The sequence below is a fragment of the Ailuropoda melanoleuca genome, chromosome 3 (assembly GCF_002007445.2).
Source record: "Ailuropoda melanoleuca isolate Jingjing chromosome 3, ASM200744v2, whole genome shotgun sequence".
Taxonomy (NCBI): Eukaryota; Metazoa; Chordata; class Mammalia; order Carnivora; family Ursidae; genus Ailuropoda; species Ailuropoda melanoleuca.
The window spans coordinates 54,166,162-54,190,783 of record NC_048220.1 but is presented as its reverse complement, the minus strand read 5'-3'; the positions used below and the strand labels follow the sequence as shown (position 1 = coordinate 54,190,783).

At 38.2% G+C, this 24,622-nt stretch overlaps 1 protein-coding gene across 1 annotated transcript in view; it reads right to left on the bottom strand.

Annotated features, from left to right (window-relative positions):
- The window catches only part of JMY (junction mediating and regulatory protein, p53 cofactor), a 92,441-nt gene that overhangs the window by 54,373 nt on the left and 13,446 nt on the right, over window positions 1–24,622 (bottom strand). Inside the window, 1 exon segment of the mRNA XM_034656416.1 lies at window positions 3,660–3,833. Within this exon segment, the coding sequence (XP_034512307.1) occupies window positions 3,660–3,833 (174 nt within the window).

Here is a 24,622-nt window from a genome sequence, read left to right as displayed (position 1 = left end):
AGTTTATGGCTCAAGTTTTCTGCATCCTGTCTAAAAAGCCTTTACCTTTTCTTTCCCCAAATTGTGAAAACTTTCTATGTTTTCTTATTTAAGTCTTTTTTTTTTTTAAAGAGCAAACTGGGGGAGTGGTGGCAGGGAGAGGGGGAGAGGGAAAGATCTTAAGCAGACTCCATACTCAGCATGGGGCCAAGGCAGGGCTCAATCTCACGAACCTGAGATCATGACCTGAGTCAAAATCAAAAGTTGAACACTTCACCTACTGAGCCACCCAGGCGCATCCCTCTTTTATGTTTTAGAACATGAGATTCTGTTTAGGGATAAGATGGATTTCAAGTTAATTTTTATATATGGTATAGGGACTGAGATCCATTTTTTTAAATGTGGGTATGCAGTTGTTCTGGTACCATCTCTTGGAAAGATTACTCTTTCTCTCATTGAACTGCTCTGTCACCTTCGTGAAAAACTTACTATATAACCATGCATCTATTTCTGGATTCTATTCTATTCTGTTGATTTACAAGTCTATCTTAGGCTAACAGTACAAATTGCTCTAGTTTTTTAGTAAGTTTTGAAGTCAGGTAATAATTCCTCCAATTTTATCTTTTCCGAAATTGTTAAAGCCGTCCTTTGCCTTTCCTTAAAAATTTATAATCCACCTGTCAGTTTCTGGAGGAAAAAAAAAAGACTAGAATGTTAATTTGAATCTACACATCAACTGAAAACTAACTTCTAAACATTACTGAGTCTTCCAAACTATTAAGATGATCTTCCCATTTCTCATGGTACACTTAATGTCTCTCAGCAAAGTTTTATAATTTTCAGTATACAGAACTTTCATATATTTTGCAAAATTTATTTCTAAACAGTTCATGTTCAGAGACGCTTATAACGGTATTTTAAAGTTTGTGTAATTTTCATTTTCATTTCTAAAAGATAGAAAATGCAACTGAATTTTTAACATTAACCTTGTAACTAAACTTATGTATTATTTTCAGCAGGTTTTTTAAAGATCCCTTAGATAGGGGCACCTGGGTGGTTCACTTGGTTAAGCGTCTACCTTTGGCTCAGGTCATGATCCTGGGGTCCTGGGATCCAGCCCCACATCAGGCTCCCTGCTCAGTGGGGAGCCTGCTTCTCCCTCTCCCTCTGCTGCTCCCCCTGCTTGTGTTCTCTCTGTCAAACGGATAAATGGAATCTTAAAAAAAAAAAAAAAGATCCCTTAGGATATTTTATATATATGATTACGTAATCTGTAAAGTTCAGATAGCTTTATTCTGCCCTTCCGATTTATATGCCTTTTATTTTTTCTAGCTATGAACTCCAGAAAAATACTGAATTAAAGCGGTGAGAGTAAATGATCTTGTCTTGTTCCCAATCATAGGGGCAAAGAATTTAGCCATTCACCATCACATATGACATTAGGTAGGCTTTTCCATATACACCCTTTATCAGGTCGAGGAAATTCCCCTTTCCTCCTAGTGTGCTGGGTTTTTACCATGAATGGATACTGGGTTTTTACCATGAATGGATACTGAATTTTGTTAAATGCTTTTCTGCACCCATAGAAATATACTGATTTTTTCCCTTTAGTCTAATATGGTAAATTACACTGATTTCATTTCTGAATGTTAAAACCACCTTGCATTTGAGAGTAGCCCTAATCATATATATATTGTATCATAATTTTTATAGATTACTAGATCCTATTTTTTTTAAGATTTTATTTATTTATTTAAGATAGAGGAAGAGTGAGCATGGGGGGAGGGGGGCAGAGGGAGAAGGAGAAGCAGACTCCACGCCAGGCAGGGAGCTCAATGCGGGGCTCGATCCCAGGATCCTGGGATCATGACTTGAGCTGAAGGCAGACGCTCAACGACTGAGTCACCCAAGCACCTCTCCTAGATCCTATTTAAGATCATGTTAAGGATTACTGCATCTACATTCATGAGGATCATCTAGTTCTTTTTTTTCTGTAATGTCGTTTGATTTTGGTATCAGAATAATGCTGGCCTAAAAAATGAGTTGGGAATTATTCTCTCCTTTGTTTTCTGAGTTTGTGTAGAACTGGCATTATTTCTTCTTTACATGTTTCGTAAATCCTTTACATGTTTTGTAAACACAGTGATGTGTTCTGGACCTGTAGATTTCTTTGTAGGAAGCTTTTAAATTATGAACTCAACTTTGTTAATATAAGGCTCCCTATGTTCTTCTGTTTCTCCTTGAATCTACTTTGATAATTTGTACTTTTTCTAAAAAATGTATCCATTTCATCTAAATTGTACAATTTATTGGTACCAATTTATTCATATTTTTATTAACATTTATAGAATCTGCAGTTATATTAGTACTTTCAGTCCTAACAGATATGTTGGTGCTTCTTTAAAAAAAAAAATCAATTCAGCTAGGTTTATAAAATACACTGAGTCCCCCCCCGCCCCGACCCCCAACCAAACAACCAGGTTTTGGTTTCACTGATCTCTTCTTAAATCTATTCTTTCTTTTTTCACTGACCCCACTCTTAATTTTTTGGTTTTAACCTGCTAGAAAAGTCTAGCTTCTTAAAGTGAAAGCTTGGATGACTGATTTTAGAACTTTCTTCTTCTCTAATAACTGTAAATTTCTCTATTAATACAGCTTTAGCTTCATCCCTTGGTATCTTGCCAAAGGTTCAGGATAAAATTTTACAGACCTAAGGTTGTATCTCTGTCATTTCCCACCAAGACACAGAAAAAGAGTAACTAAAAGAACACAATGAAAAGAAAAACATCAGAACATTTGCCTCAAAAAACACATACTTTACCCATGAAAATTAAATATCATAGATTTTAAAGCTTTAATGGGTATCTGGGTGGCACAGTAGGTTAAGCTGCCAAGTCTTGGTTTCGGCTCACAATCTCAGGGTCCTAGGATGGACCCCTGCGTTGGGCTACACCCTCACAGCATGGAACGTGCTTAATTAAGAGTCTCTCTCCCTGTCCCTCTGCCCCTTCCCCAAGCTAAAATAAATAAAACTTAAAAAAAAATTTTTTTAAGCTCTGACATTAAATCCTTATAACTTTTTTTTTTTTTACTTAAAATTTTATTTATTTATTGATAGAGAGAAAGAGAGAGAGAGAGAGAGAGCACGCACAGCAGGGAGAGCGGCAGGCAGGGGGAGAGGGAAAAGCAGGCTTTCCGCTGAGCAGGGAGCCCCATGTGGGGCTCAGTCCGAGGACTTTAGGATCATGACCTGAGCAAAGGCAGACGCTTAACTGACTGAGCCACCTAGGCACCCCTCTTATAACTTTCAAAATAAGGCCTTCCCAGAAGAAATGTTCCCAAAACCTCTGGTAAAGAAGTCTAAGGCCACAAAACATTAAACAGAAGGAATAGAGAAGAAAAGCACAGAACAAGGCGGAAGATGGGGATTTCAATGCATCTACAACTTTACTTTCTAGGCTTCTCATCCCTGGCTACTCAACAGAATCACCTTTGAGATACTCTCAAACGAGGTGCTTAGGCTCTATGTAATCTGAATTGACCAAAATAGAATCTGTGGGGAGAAAGGACCAGGTATCTGCATTTTTAAAAAGCTCCTTTATGGCCAGCCAGGCTGAGAACTATGAAACAGAAAGGGAACTATGTAGGTTAAAACAAAAAAAACAAAACACAAAAAAAACCTTGATCTGCTGTCTCCGTAGCATGGCAAGTTCTCTCATGTCTCGGAATGGCTGTAGTAAATACTGATATAGTTCAGTTGTGGCTTCTGCAAGGCTGCTATAGGCTTCATCCTCCATCTGATACAAGTCCAGAAGCTCGACCATGCTTTCTGTATTCTTGTGCTTATCCAAGAGCTGTGGAATAAGAAGAAAGTTTTATTGCAAAGAATCTGATTATAACAGCTTAAAAATACTTCCTTTTAACTTCCTCCCTTATCTTCTTGGGCTATTAGAATACTAAAACACAGAAGGAATGAAAAGCACTGAAGGCTTTTCATCACTCATCTCCATGCTGAGATGTCTTACTACTCAAGACCTGCCTGAATCATCCTTTTCAAACTGCTCTCATCGTATTATTCCTGTTCTGTATACTTTCTGGGACTTCATACTATCTATCTGCCTACACTTAAGTCCTTAAAAACATTTAACCTCGTTTCTTGTAGCTTTCTCTATATTTGTAAAAAAAAAATTTTTCACTGCTAATATACAAAGTAGTTATCAACTCTTACCAATATTATTATGCTTTTTTAAAGATTTTATTTATTTATTTGACAGAGAGAGACAGCCAGCGAGAGAGGGATTATAAGCAGGGGGAGTGGGAGAGGAAGAAGCAGGCTCCCAGCCGAGGAGCCCAATGCGGGACTTGATCCCAGGATTTTGGGATCACACCCTGAGCCAAAGGCAGACACTCAATGACTGAGCCACCCAGGCACCCCCAACTCTTACCAATATTATTTTACTAATCTTTCCAAATCTTCCTGCCACTCCACTCCTCCTCCCAGTTTGGAATATTCCCACATTAATGTTCAACTCACGCCTATCACATCCCTCAAAATCTAGGTTAATAAAAACCTCAATTGTATTGAACAGTTCAAGACTGACTGTAATAGGTTTTTATAACTCTTACTTGCACTCTTTGGTACTCGTGTGTGTATGTGTATGTGTGTTTTCATTTATTCCTCAACAAATATGGACATCTAACACATATGAGGCACTGGGCTAAGAGCTGGGCATACAGAAACACGGCTGTTCTCTTCACGAAGCTTACACTGTAGTAAATAAACAGAAACTAAGTTTTAAAAAATTACAAACTGTGATGTTATGAAAATTTTTTCTCAAGTTTTATAAAATAAAAGTAATACAGTAAAACAATGACTCCATGAGAAAGAATGAGAGTTGGGGGGATGGTAGCACACTGTGTGACCTAATTTAGAAAAGGTAGAGAGAACAGGCAATCCTTTTCCAAGGATCTAAGGATCCAAGGGAAGCTTACACTAAGATTTAAAGAAACATGTAGGCAAGACAATATTTTATATATTTATTCTTGGTGCCCGTTTACCTGGTGACAGTCTCATCTCAAAGGCACAAAATTCTGCTTTTCATTCCATCCCTTCCTCCCCGACTTTTTGCTTTGGTTACCATATTGCGCTATACATATCATACTCAACTTAGAGTCCAAATTCACTTCCTGCCCAGATTCTTAGCACTAAATGTAGCAGCACATTCACATTAGTCTTTTGCCTACTATATCATTAACAATCATGATAGATCGGATAATCTACCTTAAAGTGCTTTTATGACAAAGAAGTACTATATAAATACTAGTTCTTCTGTTTTAAGGCTATCGTAATTCCAACTTTCACTGCTAACATGGAGAATTTCCACTATCCAGTATCAGCTGATTAGTTCCTCTTAGACTAGTTTTCCCACTAATGGTGACTATAAACCTTGGGCAAAATATTACGACACTACTACCTGAAGGCACTGTAAAGTGACCAGAAGTAAATAAAAACTGGAAAGAGCATCAATACTTCAAAGACAGGAAGACCCTAAGTGAGTTTTTACTCATGGTATTTGGCCTGAGCATAGGCCCCAGTGGTTGCCAGAGGAGAGAAGTTTGGCTAAAACAGAAGACTACAGTCTTGGTGCTTGAAGAATCAGGAGAGAGTTCAAGACAACCACATCACCTAGAAAAAGGGGCAAAAGCTAAAAATGAGAAAGCCAAAGGAGGAAATCACAAATTGATATATAAACTGTACTCGAGTGGCACCTGCGTGGCTCAGTTGGTTTTAAGCAGCTACCTTCAGCTCAGGTCATGCTGTCAGGGTCCTAGGATCAAGGCCCCAGCTGCGCTGCGTGCTCAGCAGGGAGTCTGCCTCTCCCTCTGCTCCTTCCCCCTCCATGCTCTCTCTCCAACAACAACAACAAAAATTAAAATTAAAACAAACAAACAAACAAACTACTCAAATTTCAGGCTGATCACCAGAACTATGTAAGTACAAGACAGGCTATGGCCATAGAAGCCAAGGATAAAAATGCAGTATTTTAACTGCTCTTCTGTGAAAGATGAGTACAGTTTGCAGTTGAACCAATTAACTATATGCTAAAACAAATCTATTTTAAAAAAATCAACATTCTCTGTAGGAATATAACGCACAACAGAGGCTCTGCAAGGTACCATTTATAGTGTCCAGAATACAATCCAAATTTAGCAGACCTAAAGAAATGGGAGAACAAAACAATGCTCAAAAGGCAATCAAACAGAGAACTGTAAGATGAAATACTTTCGATTTAGCGCAAATTTTATTTTAATTTAAAAGATTTCATTTATTCATTTGACAGACTGAGAGAGCAAGCACATAAGCAGGGGGAGCAGCAGAGGGAGAAAGAAGCGGCTCTCCTCTGAGCAGAGAGCCTGATGCTGGGCTGGATCCCAGGACCCTGGGATCACCACCTGAGCCAAAGACAGACTCTCAACTGAATGAGCCACCCAAGCGCCCCTCGATTTAGCACAGATTTTTAAAGCAATTATTGTAAAATGCTAATGAACACAATTTGCTCATGAAGAACAAAATCTCAAAGGAGAAATAATTTTTTTAAAGATTTTTATTATTTCTTTGAGAGAGAGCGAGCGCAAGTGAGCATGAGCTGGGGGGGGGGTTGGGAAGAAGGGGTACCAAAGGGACAAGCGAATCCCCACTAAGCGCAGAGCGGGGTGGGCACGCTTGATCCCAGGGCCCCGAGAGCATGACCTGAGCCAAAGTCAGATGCTTAACCGAACAAGCCACTCAGGCATCCCTTAAGGACATTAGAGAACTAAAAAATATAGTGTTTAAAATAGCCCCAGGGAACAGACACACTAAGAGGTTGAAAGATTAAAAAGTAATTGTAAGTCTATGATTAGCAACTCCTATTCCTTTAATTCCTTACTGTTGCATCAGTAGAGCTCCTGCATAAAAGAAACTGAAAAAAACTTCATTTTTCAAGATTTTAAGAAAGTAACCAAGGAAACCTGAAACACCACGGGAGACAAAACCAAAGACACAGGAAATCTTAGCCTCTGACACCACAGTGATTGCCTAGAGTTAACACAGTCAAATCTCCTCTAGGTGGATAAACAAAACCTCACTCTTAAAGGCATATTTATCTCAGCTCCTTTTGCTTAGTATTAGTACCATCATGTCCCGCTTTCAAAAAAAAATTACAGGGCATATTAAAAACACAGTTTGAAGAGTCAGAGCAAGCATCGGAACCATACTCAGGTATAGCAGGGATATGGGAATTATCAGACTGGAAATTTAAACTACGATTCATATGCTAAGTGACCTTGGGGTGCCTGGATGCCTCAGTAGGTTGAGCAACCAACTCTTGGTTTTGGTTCAGGTCATGATCTCATGGGTTGTGATATCGAGCTCCAAGCTCAGCAGGGGAGTCAGCTTGAAGGTTCTCTCCCTCTGCTACTCCCCCCACTCCTACTCGACCCCCCCAATCTTTCTCTCAAATACACAAATCTTTTTAAAAATATGCTAAGGAATCTAATGGAAAAAGCAGACAAAATGCATGAACAAATGTATATAATGTAAGCAGAAAGTTGGAAATACTAAGAATCAAAAGGAAATGTTATAAATCAAAACCACTAAAATGGAAAAATGCCTTCAATGGGCTTATTAACTGGACACAACAACAACAATAAAACAAACCAACAAATGAGCTTGAAGAAATGTCAGTAGAAACTTCCAAAACTGAAATGCAAAAACAAAAAAATTTTTGAAAGAACAAAATATCTAAGAAGCATGGGACAACTACCTACAAAACAGTAGGAAAAATTTATATCAGACTTCTCTTCAGAAACCATGCAAACAAGAGAAGTAGAGTGAAATAATTAAGAGTTCAGCGGTCCCTGGTTGGCGCAGTCTGAAGAGCATACCTCTCTTGATCCTGGAGTTGTGAGTTCAAGTCCCACACTGGGTGTAGAGATTACTAAAAAAAAAAAAAAAACCTTAAAAAAAAGTTAAAAATCCATATACCTAGAACTCTGTATTCAGTGAAATTACCTTCAAAATTGAGAAATAAAGGAGATCCTCAGGCAAGATAAACTGAGGGGACCTATCTTGCAAGGAATACTAAAACATTGTCAGAAAGAAGGAAAATTATATAGGTCAGAAACTTGGATCTAGATGAAGAAAGGAAGAATATTAGACAAGAAATTAATAAAAGTAAAATAACATCTTTTCCTATTATTATTCTTAATGGATCTAACAGATTATAGTTTACTCAAAACAGGAGCCACAATATATCCAGCGATTATACCTTACAGATTAATAAAATAAATGACAGCAAGGTTAGAAGGACAGGAGGGAAAACCTGGGAATACCTTGTTATAAGATACTTGTACTACATGTAAAGTAGAACAGCATTATTTGAAAGCAAGCTTGGTTAGTATTGCAAATGTATTATCACAAACTCGAATGCAACCACTAAAAAAAGTTTTAAAAGTATCACAGATATGCTAATTGAGGGAAAAACCAGAATATAAAATGCTCAATTAATACCAGAAGGCCGAAAGAGTGGAAAATAAAAAAAGGACAAAAACAACAGGGCAATCAAAAGAAAACAGTAACAGATATGGTATTACTCTAACTGTATCAATTATCACTTTAAACACCAATGGCTGAAATACACCTATTAAAAGAGACTGGGTGAACATAAAAACAAGATCCAACTACGCTGTCTAAAAGAAACTCACTTTAAATACAGACACAGATGGGTTAAAGTGGTAAAAACATACCATGCTAACACTAATCAAAAGGGAGTTGCAGTAGCTCTATTTCAAACAAAGCAGACTTCAGAACAAGGAAAATTACCAGAGAAAATTACAAGAGTTAATTCTCCAACACATAATAATCCTTAATGTGTATATGCCCAAAAGCATAACACCAAAATACCCAAGTTAAAAACGGATACAACTACAAGGAGAAAAGGATTAGTCCACTATGACAGGTGGAGACATCAAGATCCCTTATCAGTAATGGATGGATCCAACAGGCAGAAAATCAGTAAGGATACAGTTGAAAGCAACAGCACCATCAACTGGACATTATTGACATCTATCAAATAACTCATCCAATTGCAGCAAAATACATATTCTTTTTGAGTTCACATGGAATATTCACCAAAACAGATCACATTCTGGGCCTAAAACACATTATAATAAATTTAAAAGAACAGAAATCACACAAAGTATGCTCTTAGACTACAATGGAATTAAACTAGAAATCAGTAACAGAAATATTGCTGGAAATCCCCAAAATCCTTGGGAGATTAAACAACACAATTTTAAATAGTGCATGGGTCAAAGAAAAAGTCAAGAGAAATTTTAAAATATTTTCAACTAAATGAAAATGAAAACACAACTTAGCGAAATTTTGGGGTTGCAGTAAAAGTGCTCAAGGAAAATTTGTAGCACTGAATGCATACATTACAAAAGTCTATAAAAATCAATAATCTAAACCTTTACCTTAGAAAAGAGCAAATTAAATTCAAAGACTGCAGGAAAAAAAGAAAATTAAGTGTATAAATCAATGAAACTGAAAAACCAAAACCAACAGAGAAAAATCAATGGAGCAAAAAACTCTGGTTCTTTGAAAACATCAATAAAATTGATAAACCTCTATCAAGGTTAAGAAAGAAAAAGAGAAGACACAAATTACTAATATCAGAAATGAAAAAGGGACATCATTACTGATCCCATGGTCATTAAGAGGAATACTAAGAACATCTCTATGCCCACAAATTCAAAAAACTAGGTGAAATGGATGAATTCCTTTAAAGACACACTCTAAAACAAAAACGGGGAATACTTCTTTACTCTAAGAGGTCAGCATGTGCCTAATACCAAAAACAATGACATTACAAGAAAACTACAGATCAGTATCTCTCATGAATGTAGACATAAAAATCCTCAACAAGGTATTAGGAAGTACATCCAACACTGTATAAAAATAATCATATATTACGACCAAATGTGATTTATTCCAGGTATACAAGACTGGTTCAATGTTTAAAAAAAAAAAAAATCAATGTAATCCATCACATCACAATCGAAGAAGAAAAATCATATGATATTAACAGATGCAGGAAAAGCATCTGACAAAACCCAACACCATTCATGAAAAAAACTATCAGCATACTAGGAATACAGGGAAATTTCCTCAACTTGATAAAGAACAAAACACCTAGAGCTAACATCATATTTAATTGTGATAAACTAGATGCCTTCCCATAAGATAAGGGACAAGGCAAGGAGGTCCCCTCTCATCATTCCTATTTAACATCATACTGTAAGTCCTAGCTAATGCAATAAGAAACAGAAGGTACACAGGCTGGTAAGAAAGAGAACTGTCTTTACACAGATGACATCATTCTGTAGAAAAATCCAAAGGAGGGGCGCCTGGGTTTCTCAGTCATTGGGTTTCTGCCTACGGCTCAGGGCATGATCTTGAAATCCGGGGATCCAGCACTGCATCAGGCTCCTCCCCTGGGAGCCTGCTTCTTCCTCTCCCACTCCCCCTGCTCGTGTTCCCTCTCTCGCTGGCTGTCTCTCTCTGTCAAATAAATAAATAAAACCTTAAAAAAAAAAAATCCAAAGGAATAGACAAAAGAAAAGAAGCCTTCCAAATATAACTTGTGTTAGCACACAAAAATTGAAATACTTCGGCATAAATCAATGCACAAGATCTAAATTAAGAAAATTACACAACTCTGATGAAAGAGCTCAAAGATCTAAACAAATGGAGAAATATTCCATATATTGGAAGACTTAACTACTGTCAAGATGTCAGTTCTTTCCACCTTGATCTATAGACTCAATACAACGCTAATCAAAGTACCAGCAAGTTGGGGCGCCTGGGTAGCGCAGTCGTTAAGCACCTGCCTTCGGCTCAGGGCGTGATCCCGGCGTTCGGGGATCGAGTCCCACATCAGGCTCCTCCGCTGGGGGCCTGTTTCTTCCTCTCCCACTCCCCTGCTGTGTACCCTTTCTCGCTGGCTGTCTCTCTGTCACATAAATAAAATAAAATCTCTAAAAAAAAAAACAACAAAGTACCAGCAAGTAACTTTGTGGTTATCAACGAACCATTTCTAAAGCTTATATGGAAAGGCAAAAAGTCTCAGAACAGCCAACACAAAACTGAAAACGGAGTCAGAGGATTGACACTAACCAACTTCATTAGTCACTAGAAAGCAACAGTAGTCAAGACAGCGGGGTACCGATAAAAGAACAGACCAACAGAAGAGAGTCCAAAACAAATCCACACGAATACAGTCCGTAATCTTTTGACAAAGAAGCAAAGGCACTTCAACGAACTGTCTTTTCAACAAATGGGCATCCATATGAAGAAAGAAAGAAAGAAAAGAAGAAAAGAAGAAAGGAAGAAAGGAAGAAAGAAAAAGAAAGAAAAAAAACGAAAAGAAGGGAGGGAGGAAGGAAAAGGGAGAAGAGGGATGGAGGGAGAGAGGGAGGAAGAAATCTAGACAGACCTTATATCTTTCACAAAATTAACTCAAAATTGATCATGGGCCCACATGTAAAATACAAAACTATAAAACTCCTAGAATATAACCTAAGAGAAAATCTTAGTGACCATGGGTTTGATAGATGTTTTAGATACAACACCCAAAGCACAATCCATGAAGAAAAAAACTGATAAGCTGGACATTGTTATAATTAGTAACTTATACAACAGACACGCAAAAGAATGAAAAGACAAGCGACAGGGTGGTGGGTGGCTCAGTCATTTAAGTGTCTGCCTTAGGCTCAGGTCGTGATCCCAGGGTCCTGCGATCAAGCCCGCATTGGGCTCCCTACTCAGTGGGGAGTCTACTTCTCCCTTTGCCCCACCCCCTTGCTCATGCTCTCTTTCTCAAATAAATAAAATGTTAAAAAAGAAGAGGAGGAGGAGGAGACAAGCTACAGAGAAAACACTCGGAAAATACGTTTCTGATAAAAGACTGTCACGCAAAATACACAAAAAACTCCCAAAACTCAATATTAAGAAAACAACCCAATTTAAAAATGGGCAAAAGATCTCAAGAGACTCCACCAAATTAGATATACAGATGCCAAGTAAGCATATGAGAGAGATGTTCAACATCATACTGTCATCTGGGAACTGCAAATTAAAACGATGAGATACCACTACACACTTGACAATACCAAATCCTGGCAAGGATATGGAACAACCAGAATTCCCATTAGTTGTTGGTGTAATGCATTCTTATCATCTGTTGTTAGATGATGCACATCAAGGATTATTAAGTCTTCTCAGAGAATTAACCCTTCTATTATGTAATTATCCTCTTCATCCTTGATAATTTCCCTTGGTCCAATGTCTGCTTTATCTCAAATTAATACAGCTACTCTTTCTTTTGATTAGTGTTAGCATGGTATCTCTTTCTTACAAAACTAAATATATTCTCACCATATTATGCAGCAATCATGTTCCTTGGTATTTACTCAAATGAGGTGAAAACCTAAATCCAAACAAAACCTGCACATAAAGGTTATAGGAGCTTTATTCATAAAGGCCAAGACTTGGAAGCAACAGAGATGTCCTCCAACAAGTAAATGAATAAACAAACTGTGGTACATCCACACAATGAATATTCATCCAGCACTTAAAAAAAAAAAAAAGAGTTGTCAATCCAGAAGAAACCAGAGGAACCTTAGATGCATATTCAAAGGTGAAAAGAAGCCAATCTGAAAAGGCTACATATTTTATGATACCAGTTTCACTGCATTCTGGAAAACACAAAACATGGAGACAGGTTAAAAAAAAAAAATTACTAGTTGCCAGTGGTTGGAGAGATATGGCACACTCCAATGAATGAATAAGGGAAACATGCGATTTTCAGAGCAGTGAGTATGATACTGTAATGATGGATACAGACATTCTCCATTTGTCTGTCAGAGAATTGCACAACCTAAAGAATGGCCCCTAATGTAAAATATGCTCTTTAATATTAGGGGGAGACTGTGGGCAGGAGGGGAATAAATGGGAACTCTGTATTTTCTGCTCAATTTTTCTGTAAATCTAAAATTCATATAACACAAAGTCTATTGGGGTGCCTGGGTTGCTCAGTCGGTTAAGTGTCTGACTCAATCTCAGTTCAGGGTCCTGAATTCAAGCCTCTTCCCAGGCTCCCCACTGGGTGTGGAGTCTACTGAATGAATGAATGAATGAATGAATGAATGAATGAATGAATAAAACAAAGTTGAATTTTATATAATAATACAAACCTACTTAAAGCCAAGATTGTATTTCACTGTATGTGTTTATTTTTATTTTTTATTTATTTTTTTAAGATTTATTTATTTGTCAAAGAGAGAGAGCATGAACAGGGAGAGCGGCAGGCAAAGGGAGAAACAGGCTGCCCGCTGAGCGGGGAGCCCAACGTGGGGCTCGATCCCAACACCCTGGGATCATGACCTGAGCCGAAGGCAGACGCTTAAATGACTGAGCCACCCAGGTGTCCCATGTATGCTTATTTTTAAAGTAAAACATGAAAAATTAAAAATGAATTCATAATAACCAACTAACACTGATTTTTGTCTCTGCTAAGCCCTATTATTTTATAGGGTGATCCGATCCATGTCTTTCTGCTTCGTTAACAAGTGGTTTTGTTTGGTTTGGTTTTTAAAAAATTTATTTATTTATTTATTTGATAGAGAAAGAGAGCACAAGCAGGGGGAGCAGCTGGCAGAAAGACAATTCTGGAGACACTAAGAGACCTGGGCCCTGAGTTATATACTACAATGGTGAGAAAAGCTTGGAAGGGGCATCAGAGTGCATGCAGAGATATCAGTTTCACAGGCTCCCAGGTGAGTCCATGAAAGTTGGTTGAAACTTTTACACTGGGGGAGAGAAGAACAAAGATTCAAGAAATGCTCTGGAGATAATATCAGTGGTACTTGGTTAAAGACCAGATTTTAGGACAGAGAGAATTAAGGATGACTACTAGGGGTCTGGCACTAATTGAGACAAAGAACAAAGGAATAGAGACAGGTTTTTAGTGGCAAAGATAACAGATTCAGAGACACTGTCCAAATTGCTTTTTAGATATCCAACAAGAGTCATGTAGGGGATACAAAATATCCAAGAAAGACCTTATCCTTAAGAAGTCTACAATCTAACTAGGGAAGGAAACTAACAGATATAAAAGTAAAATACTGATTATAAAAGACAGCAAAATGTTAGAGAAAAGACTGATTGGAGTAGGCTAACACCCTTGGAAAAGGTGTTCTAAAGCTAGGATTTGGAACTGGGCCTTGAAGGATGATAAGTGCTGCGCTGGTAAAGAGGGCAGGCCAAACTTGAGAAATCACATGAATAAAAGCATCTTGGATAAGGAATCTGGGAGGGAGGGGTAGCATAAGTATCATGTTCCCTGAAGTCTGAAGGGTACACACTAGTTAACAGGCATCACACTGAGTCTGTAAATGCAGCACATTCTAGTAAGCAGTGAAACCACCTATGGAGCAGGAAAAAAGAATGATGTGGTCAATCCGCCCTCTAATTTAGTTGGCTGTGTTCAACTCAGCTAAATAACTAAATCCAACAGATGGAGATGGTCATTTAGTACCTGGGCACTCAAAAAATGGTCTGTGACCAGCAACACCAGCATCATGTGGGAACCTGTTATTAATATGGAACCTGAGGGCCCATTCCAGACCCACAGAATCAGAATCTGAATTTTCGGTTTGAGACTGAACTGAGAAACTCTACTTCAGTAGTACCTTAAAATACCCATATTAATAATGATATGAGGCAAAAGTCTCTCTAAAGTTACATAAATTACAGCAGGTGACTTGAATCAAAACCAATTTTTTTCCATCTCACTCTCTCACTACATTTACTGTTAGATCAATTAGCACTACAGGCATACCTCGTTTTATTGTGCTTCACTTTACTGCACTTCAGATATTGTTTTTGCTTATAACAAATTGAAGGTTTGTGAAAATTCTATGTCAAGCAAGTCTATCAGTGCCATTTTTACAACAGCATTTGCTCAAGTCGTGTGTGTCACGCTTTGGTAATTTTCACAGTATTTCAGGCTTTTTCATTATTGCCTTTGTTAGGTGATCTGTGATCAGTACTCTCAGATGTTACTACTTACTAGTTTTGGGGCACCATGGGCCATGCCCATATAAGATGGCGAACTCAATTGATAAATGTTCTGTATGTTCTGAGTGCTCAACCAATGGCCAACCCCCCATCTCTCCGCCTCTCCTGTGGCCTTCCTACTCCCTGAAACACATCATTATGAAGATTAGCCTAATTAATAACCCTACAATGGCCTCAAAGTGTTAAAGTGAACTTTAAATCAAACACTAGAAATCACTAAGCTTGGTGAAGGCATGTCAAAAGCTGAAAGGGGCCTCTTGCACAAGTTAGCCAAGTTGTAAATATAAAGGAAGGCTTCATAAAGGTAATTAAAAGTGCTACTTCAGTGAACACACAAATAAAGAAAGTGACAGAGCCTTACTGTTGATAATACAGAAAGTTTTAGTGGCCTGAACAGTTCGAACCCACCACAATATTCCCTTAAGCCAAGGCCTAAATCCAGAGTAAGGCCCTAACTCTTTTCAACTATGAAGGCTGAAAGGTGAAGAAGCTGCAGAAGACAAGTCTGAAGCTAGGAGAGGCTGGTTCAAGAGGTTTAAGGAAAGAAGATGTCACCATAACATAAAAGTGCAAGGTGAAGCAGAAAGTGCTGAAGTAGAAACTATAGTAAGTTGCCCAAAAGATCCAGCTCAAGCAATTCACGAAGGTGGCTACACTAAACAATAGATTTCCAATGCAGACAAAACAGCCTTACATGGTTACAGTGGGAGAAGATGCCATGTAGGACTTACACAGCTAGAGAGGAGAACTCAGTGTCTAGCTTCAAAGCTTCGAAGGATAGAGACTAACTCCCTTGTTAGGGGCTAATGCAGCTGATGACTCTAAATTGAAGCCAGAACTCATTTACCATTCCCAAAATCCTAGGGCCCTTAAGAATTATGCTAAATCCACTCTGCCTATGCTCTACAAATGCCAACAAAAAGCCTGGATGACAGCACATCTATTTACAATATGGCTTACTGAATATTTTAACCTCACTGCTTAAAATACCTACTGCTCGAAAAAACCAATTCATTGCAAAATATTAGTGTACACTGACAATGCACCTAGTCACCCAAGAGCTCTCATAGGGACGAACAGTGAAATTAATGTGGTTTTCATGCCTGCTAACACTATAACCATTCCTCAGCCCATGAATCAAGGAGTAATTCTGACTCTCAAGTCTTATTTTAGGAAATACATATCATCAGGCTGTATCTGCCATAGACAGTGATTCCTCTGATGGATCTCGGCAAAGTCAACTGAAAACCTCTGGAAAAGATTCACCATTCTAGACACCATTAAGAACACTCAGCATTCGTGGGAAAAGGTCAAAATATCAACATGCACAGGAGTTTTGAAGAAGTTCATTCCAACCCTCACGAATGATTTTGAGAGGTTCAAGACTTTAGTGGAGTAAGTAACTGCAGATGTGCTGGAAACAGTTAAGAGAACTCGAATTAGAAGTGGAGCCTGAAGATGTGACTAACTGCTACAGTCTCATGATAAAACTTGAACAGATGAGGAGTTGCTTCTTATGGATGAGCAAATAAAGTGGTTTCTTGAAACAGAATCTACTCCTGGTGAAGATGCTGTGAGAACTGCTGAACTGACAGCAAGAGATTTAGAATATCACATAAACTTAGTTGATAAAGGAGGGGCAGGGTTTGAGAGAACAGACTCCCAATTATGCTAGAAGTTCTACTGTGGGTAAAAGGCCGTCAATCAGCATCACATGCTTCAGAGATATTGTTCATGAAAGGAAGAGTCAATCAATGCAGCAAACTTCATTGTTGTCTCATTTTAAAAAATGCCCACAGCCACTTCAACCCCTAGCAACCATCACCCTGATCAGTCTACAGCTATCAGCACTGAGGCAAGATGCTTCATCTGCAAGAAGATTACAACTCATGGAAAGCTAGAAGATTACCATTTTTCAGCTGTAAAGTATTTTTAAAAGATTTATTTGTGGGGGGGGGGCAGAGGGAGAAGGAGAGAGAATCTTAAGTAGACTCCACGCTGAGTGTGGAGCCTGAGAGGGGCTTGATCTCAGAACCCTGAGATCATCACCTGAGCTGAAACCAAGAGTCAGACACTTAACTGCACCACCCAGTGCCCCTAAAATATTTTTAAATTAAGGTATTTATGTACATTGTTTTTTTTTTTTTTTTAGATATAACACTACTGCACATTCAATAGACTACAATATAGTGGAAACAACATTTATATGCACTGGAAAACCAAAATATTCATTTAACTTGTTTTACTGTGACATTTGCTTTATTGTAGTGGTCTGAAACCAAACCCACAGTATCTCTAAAGTATGCCCATGTTTAAACTAAAACTGAGCCAAACCTCCCATTTCTTATGGTTCAGTTCTCTATTAAAGCACTTTTAGGGGTGCCTGGGTGGCTCAGTCTTTAAGTGTCTGCCTTCGGCTCAGGTCATGATCCCAGGGTCCGGGGACTGAGCCCCGCACTGGGCTGCCTGCTCAGCAGGAAGCTTGCTTCTCCCACTCCCATTCCCCTGCTTGTGTTCCCTCTCTTGCTGTCTCTGTCAAATAAATAAAATCTTAAAAAAAAAAAAATCACTTTTAGTGGATGGAAGTGGGGGGGTGCATTTTTAGCTATTCTAAGGGAAAAAAACACAGTTATTACTGAAGTCAGAGGAGGGGCAGAGGAAGAAATCTTCGAGCACCCTCCCTGCTGAGTGGGGGAGCTGGACACCTGCTCAATCTCATGACCCATGAGATCATGACCTGAGCCAAAACCAAGAGTCAGATGCTCAACCGACTGAGCCACCCAAGTGCCTCAGTGGCCATTGCCTTTTAAACATCCACTTTCAGGGAATGGCTTACATACTGGAGATACCATCCTGGCAGGTGCTGGATATAAGACAAGGCTGATTTTGTCACTCTGTACCTGTCTTACTAAAGATCAATCTTGTGTTTGAAAGCCAGTAAACTGATATACCTCTACAGAAAACAACTGTATTAAAATGCACATTTTCTTTGACCCAGAAATTCCTCTTATAAAAATTCATCCTACAGATATACTTGCACATGTGGGAAAAGAGATGCTATTTAACAGGAACAGGATAAGATCAAAGGGGGAAAAAGCTATGTAACAAAACAAATCTATTTAATGTAGTATTATGTAGCCATTAAAAGAAATGCAGTCTGCTACAAGAAAAAAACCACTAGACTCATCTCTGGAGACAAGGGAAACAAAAGCAAAAATGAACTAAGGGACTTCATCAACATAAAAAGCTTCTGCACAACAAAGGAAACAATCAAGAAAACTAAATGAAAACCTACATAATGGGAAAAGTATTGTCAAATGACATGTCTGATAAAGGGTTAGTATCCAAAATCTATCAAGAATTTATCAAACTCAACACTCTCAAAAATAAGTAATCCAGTTAAGAAATGGGCAAAGACATGAACAGACATTTTTCCGAAGACATACAGATGGCTAACAGACACATGAAAAGACACTAAACATCACTCATCATTGGGAAATACAAACCAAAACCACAGTGAGATATCACCTCACTCATCTGTCACAATGGCTAAAATAACACGGGACAACAGAAGTTGGTGAGGATGTGGACAGAGGGGAATCCTCTCTTGCACTGCTGGTGGGAATGCAGATGGTGCAGCCACTCTGGAAAACAGTATGGAAGTTCCTCAGAAAGTTAAAAATAGAAATACCCTATGACCCAGCAATTGCACTATAGGTATTTAACCAAAGGATAAAAAAATACTAATTTGAAGGAGCACATGCATCCTGATGTTCAGAGCAGCATTATCAACAATAGCCAAATTAAGGAAAGAACCAAAATGTCCATTAACTGATGAATGGATAAAGATGATGTGGTGTGTGTATATATACACACAATGGAATATCGCTCAGCCATAAAAAAATAAAATCTTGCCATTTGCAACAATGTGGACAGAGCTGGAGTGTATTATGCTAAGCAAAGTTAAGCTAGAGAAAGACAAATACCATATAACTGAACTCATATGAGGAATTCAGGAAACAGAACATATGAACATATGGGAAGGGGAAAAAGAGACAGAAGCAAGTCATAACAGACTCTTAACTACAGAAAACAAACAGGATCGATGGAGGGAGGTGGGTGGGGGGGATGGGCTAAATGGGTGATGAGTATTAAGGAGGGCACTTGTGATGAGCACTGGGTGTTGTAAGTGATGAATCACTAAATTCTACACCTGAAACCAATTTTACTGTATGTGTTAACTAAATAGAACTGAAATAAAAAAAAAGAAAAAAGACCCAAGATACAGAAGAGAGTAATATGCTACCATTTGAGTTGTTAAAAAGGTGGAAAATATCTATGCCCTATGTTTCTTTGTATATGTGACTGAATCTGAAAAACACAAAAAAACTCAATGAGTGGTTGCCTCTGAGAATGAGAACCACAGACAGGGAAACGGAGGTAAGTGGGGAGTAGATTTACATTCCACTTACACTTTTTTTCACTCATGATCTATCAAATAAATACATATACTTTAAGATTTTATTTATTTGAGACAGAGCGAGAGCGAGAGCGAGAGAGAGAGAGAGCCGCGTGCGCAACACAAGCAGAGGGGAGGGGTATAGGGAGCAGCAGACTCCCTGCTGAGCAGGGAGCTTGACGCTGGACCTTACCCCAGGACCCTGAGATCATGACCTGAGACAAAGGCAGACACTTAACCAACTGAGACACCGAGACACCCCCATATACTTTTTTTTTTTTAAACAGAAGATTTTATATTCTATTCCTTCTCCACTTCCCCACCTCTAAGGTATTCTGGCTTACACATCAAAAAAGGAAAATTAAATTATCCCCTTTGGCACAATATCCAAAATATATGTGTACATATAACTTTTCCAAAGGATGAGGCATGAGAAATATGAAAATGATACATGTTTCTCTTCTTGTGCCTATTATTCAGAAGTAGCTAAATCCTCTGCTGAACCACCTAATTTAAGCTACATCTATTTTAAGTAGAATTATGAAAGTAACAGCAAGCTGATCAATTTCTAATCACAGCACTCAAGTCTGAGAATTCAGTTCTAACTGGTTGCAAAGGCACTCACCTCCATCATGGCTTACCACCTCAAGGCTGCAGGGATACTAGTAATAACCAGATTAAGGAAGGATAGGGTAAGATAACTAGGGAAAATAAGGAAGGATAGGATAAGATACTAGCCGGAAAAAGTGAATGTGTAATAGCAACAAAACAATGAATTAAAATGAATTTTTACAATGAATTATAAACTACCTTTATAGTTTTAAAGGCAGTAATTCTCTCCTCCCCAGAAAATGTATATTCACAGCCCTTTATCTTTTATTCCACTTGAAAAGGGGAGATTTTGGGGGCACGCTGGTGGCTCAGTTGGTTAAGCATCTGACTCTTGATTTTGGCTCAAGTCATATCTCAGGGTCAAGACTAAGCCCGTAATTGGGCTCCACGCTGACCATGGAGCCTGCTTAAGATTCTCTCCCCCCCCTTCCTTCCAGCTTGCACATGCATGCGCATGCTCTTCCTCTGTCTCTTAGGAGGAGGAGGAGGAGAAAGGAAAGAAAGAAAAAGGAAAATTTTCCTTGAGGTGATATTCTACCAAGTTTCAGGAAAGTAAAACTATTAAAAGAATGAGAAAACAAAACTGTAGAACATCTCTCAATAATACAGTTCTTGGGAGTCATTTACCAGTGATCAAATGCCACCATTCAACAGTAAGACAATCCGCAGACACTAGGCGTCTTTGAGCTCTTCTTACAGAGACACTGAAGTAAATGTAATGCACCGAACAGTCAGATACTATTTTCTGCCAATACAAAAGCACCAGGTCACGATACACTTATTAATTAAATCACAATACCACTCTACACAGATATGTGCACTTGACAAGACAAAAAGTCAGTTATTCTATTCATGTCAGTATGTTTATATATTATTTCCCACATGCTTTTTATCCTGAACCAGAACAGTACTTTACAAAGGTATTGTGCGGCAACTAAACTTAATACTCTTGCAGAGAAGCCCAAGGCATCTCACCTAACACTGCTAATTTATTAATTTGTTCTCTTTGCTATACAGTTTCATGTTTTTCCAACATTACATTACCTTAAAATCAATGATAACTTCAACTGGCAATCTATTTTAATCTAAGTATCGGAAAATAATCTTAAAGTAAATGCATTTTAAACCTTCAAAAGATGCAATTTACTATAAGCATTAGACTTTTTAATCTAAACCATTTTCTATAATCTATGATGATAAAAGAATTGAACTGATAAAATATAACCCTAACCTATTATAACAATGGAAGTTTCTATTTTGCTAACCAAAACGGACAAAACCCAGAGAATAAATAAGCTGAGCTGCAGACATTTTCAAGTTATTGACCGCAATATGTGCAAGGTGCTCTAAATAATACACACAAAAAAAGAGTACAAAGAAATTGGAAAGAGTTGTATTATTTAGGATTAAGGATTTTTTGAATGTATGGGGAAGGCCTGAATTTAAAATATGGAAAATGCAGGTTTGCTAAATTTGAAAAGATTCACTGATGGACACAAACTGAGTCAGAATGCAGATGGATCTGAATGAGAATTACGACAACCTGACAGAAGGATGAAAGGGCTCAAGTTCAGCCAACATAATATAGAGATGCTCACAGCAGAATGCAGAGGAAAAAAGGAACAGGCAGGGAACAGGGGCCTAGAAATAGCAGGTTGAGTTGAATTATTTCTGCCTCAAGATCTGACAAATCTCCTGCAATTTTAGAAAGTTATTTTGCTCTATTGATTCACTTAAAAGAAATGAAGCACAATTCCATAAGCATCAGTTAAACATATTAGCCTAGTAAGAACACTTCTCTTTCCCTTTTTTCTAGCTTCCCTAATAGATAATTTTTTTTTTTTTTTTTTTTTTTTTGCCTCCCATGATCTAACCGTGATAAGAAACAGGCTCTTAACCTCTGAGGTCTCACTTATCAGAAACAAAACTCTGCTTTTTGCAAAATTTTTCTAGGGCAAGGTCTGAGAGACTTTCTATCGGATTCTTAAAGGACTCAGTGACAACAGTTGAAAATTTTTTTTTTGAAAGACTCCCTATAATCACTGCAACAGAGAAAACTGCAAAACAACAACACTGTACCACTTTTTTTTCCCCAATCCTCTTCAACTTGGTTTCTATGCCAATGATCATTCCAGCGGAGGAGAGAGGAAGAAGACAGCTTCTGTGCTTCATTATGGAGCTCCCATCCCCTACCTTCCCAATCAGAGTTAGTTCAACTTAGTTCAAGTTCAATCCTCTCTAGCTTCAGGATTATAGGACTGCTACTATCCTTGAAGATCACGGAATAATTCTTAAAGCCGTAGATATAAAATTTAGAAGCTAAACTCTCCTGTGTATAGTTTCATAACTTTCTTCCCTACTGTAATTTGTCAAACCCAAGACAGAGTGCCTTGTATTTTTTACTTAATTAGAAAGATGTTTAAGAAGCAACGTAATAAAATCTACAAATATCTTCACTATTAAATTATTGTTAAGACATTCAAATAATTCCCTGCTTGTGAAAAGGAGTGACCAGGATTCGCACTAGGGTGCTCAGATGGGGCAGGCCTAACCCAGCAATGAAATAAGATCTGTGGCCCTTCGAACTCCCCTTAGGTCTATCAAATCTGTTTCTTCAACTAAAAGTAAGGACTAAAGCCAAACATATTTTCCACATTCACAAGGCACATTGCTCAATTCTATTCTTGTTCTGTAAAACTGTTGAATCACTTCTATATTATTTTGTATGTTAATCACTGATTATCTATTAATAATAGTAATGCTGAAACCCAGTTTTACAAAGAATAAGGGCTCCTGACAGTAATAACTCATTCTGAAATTTTAAATATTGATTTCTAGATTCTTTACTCCATAAAGAAGTGGTACATTTTATTTCATTTTACTCCTGGGGAAACAGACCTTTAATCAAAATGTTAGCTACATGCATATATGTCATGTAAAGAAGTCAACTTTTTGAAGGTCAAACAACATCTATCTACTGAGCACCAACTGTATACTGAGGCCCTGCGGAATTTGAGGCATTAGAAAACAGTAGCAAGAAAATCCATCTTTGTCTCCTAGGAGCTAAAATACATTTTAAAGGGCAGGAGTTGTTCAAAAAGACAAAAACACAGGGCAGCAGTTACGGATGATACAAGCCAGATGTAACATAAGGCCTCTTTGATCTCTGGATTTCTGAGAGAAATTCCTCTGACAGGGGTCAGAAATAACTTTCTATGATAAATAATTATCAGAAATAATTTCTATGAGAAATAACTTAATCTGGCCCTGGAAAGAGGGGTAGACAAAAAAGGAAGACATTAGAGGGTGGTATCCTGTATAGTGGAGCATGGGTATTGTGAGTTCAGCAAATAATGGGTAAAAGAGCTTGGCTAGAATAATGAAAGGTTCATGTAGAGACAAAAGAGTTAAGACTGGCAGGCTAACCAAAATATGGATGGCTCTGAATGCCAGGAATTTGGGCTCTGTCTACAGGACTACGGTAAGCAATGGAAGAGTACAGTATGTTCTGAGTGTATGTTTAGTTCTTTAGTTTAATATTTCAAATCGGTATGCATTTGCAAATCAATGTGTACATATAACAGTGTTTCTTTTTCCACACTAAAGAAAACCTGTCTTAAAATCAAACGTGTCATAATCAATGGCTTCTTAAAATAAACACCAGATCTGGAAGAAATGAGTAACAGTTCTGGGAACTGAGGGGAGTGAGGCTTTTTAGGGAAATAGCAAAGACTCAAATTTAAGGCACTGCTCCACAGAGATTCACACTACCAAGTCAGGGATGGCAGGTGAGAGGATGCACTGTGGATAAATGGAATGAACAGAAGTTTGGCAGAGCATCCAGATGCAAGTGAAAGTTGGAAATGCTGGACTTAGAACTCTAGGATGAGAGATGACCACAAGGCAGGAAAGTAAAACTCCACTTAATATCTTCAGACTCCAGGGGCACACACCCAAACATGCACAGACATCAAACACCAGTTTTAAAAATAACCTATTCACACACTACATGAGAAACTGACAAAAACCAATGATTTATGAAGACTCAAAAACTTTATCTCCAAAAACCCTGATCTGTGACAACAGTGATGTGCTGTAATCTTCCCTTTACCGATTTATTCCATTGTGCTTTGTAAGGTGGCTACTTGATTCTGAAGGTATTGCAGTATATCCATCCTGCTGTACTTTTCAAGTCACTAAGCTAGAAAAGAGGTTTAGGAGTATCTCCAGAAAAAAAAAAACATCTGCAGGGGTGTCTGGGTACCTCAGCCAGTTAAGCATCTGCCTTTGGCTTAGGTCATGATCTCAGGGTCCTGGGATCAAGCCTCACATCAGGCTCCCTGGTAGGGAACCTGCCTCTCCCTCTCCCTCTGCCCCTCCCCCAGCTCATG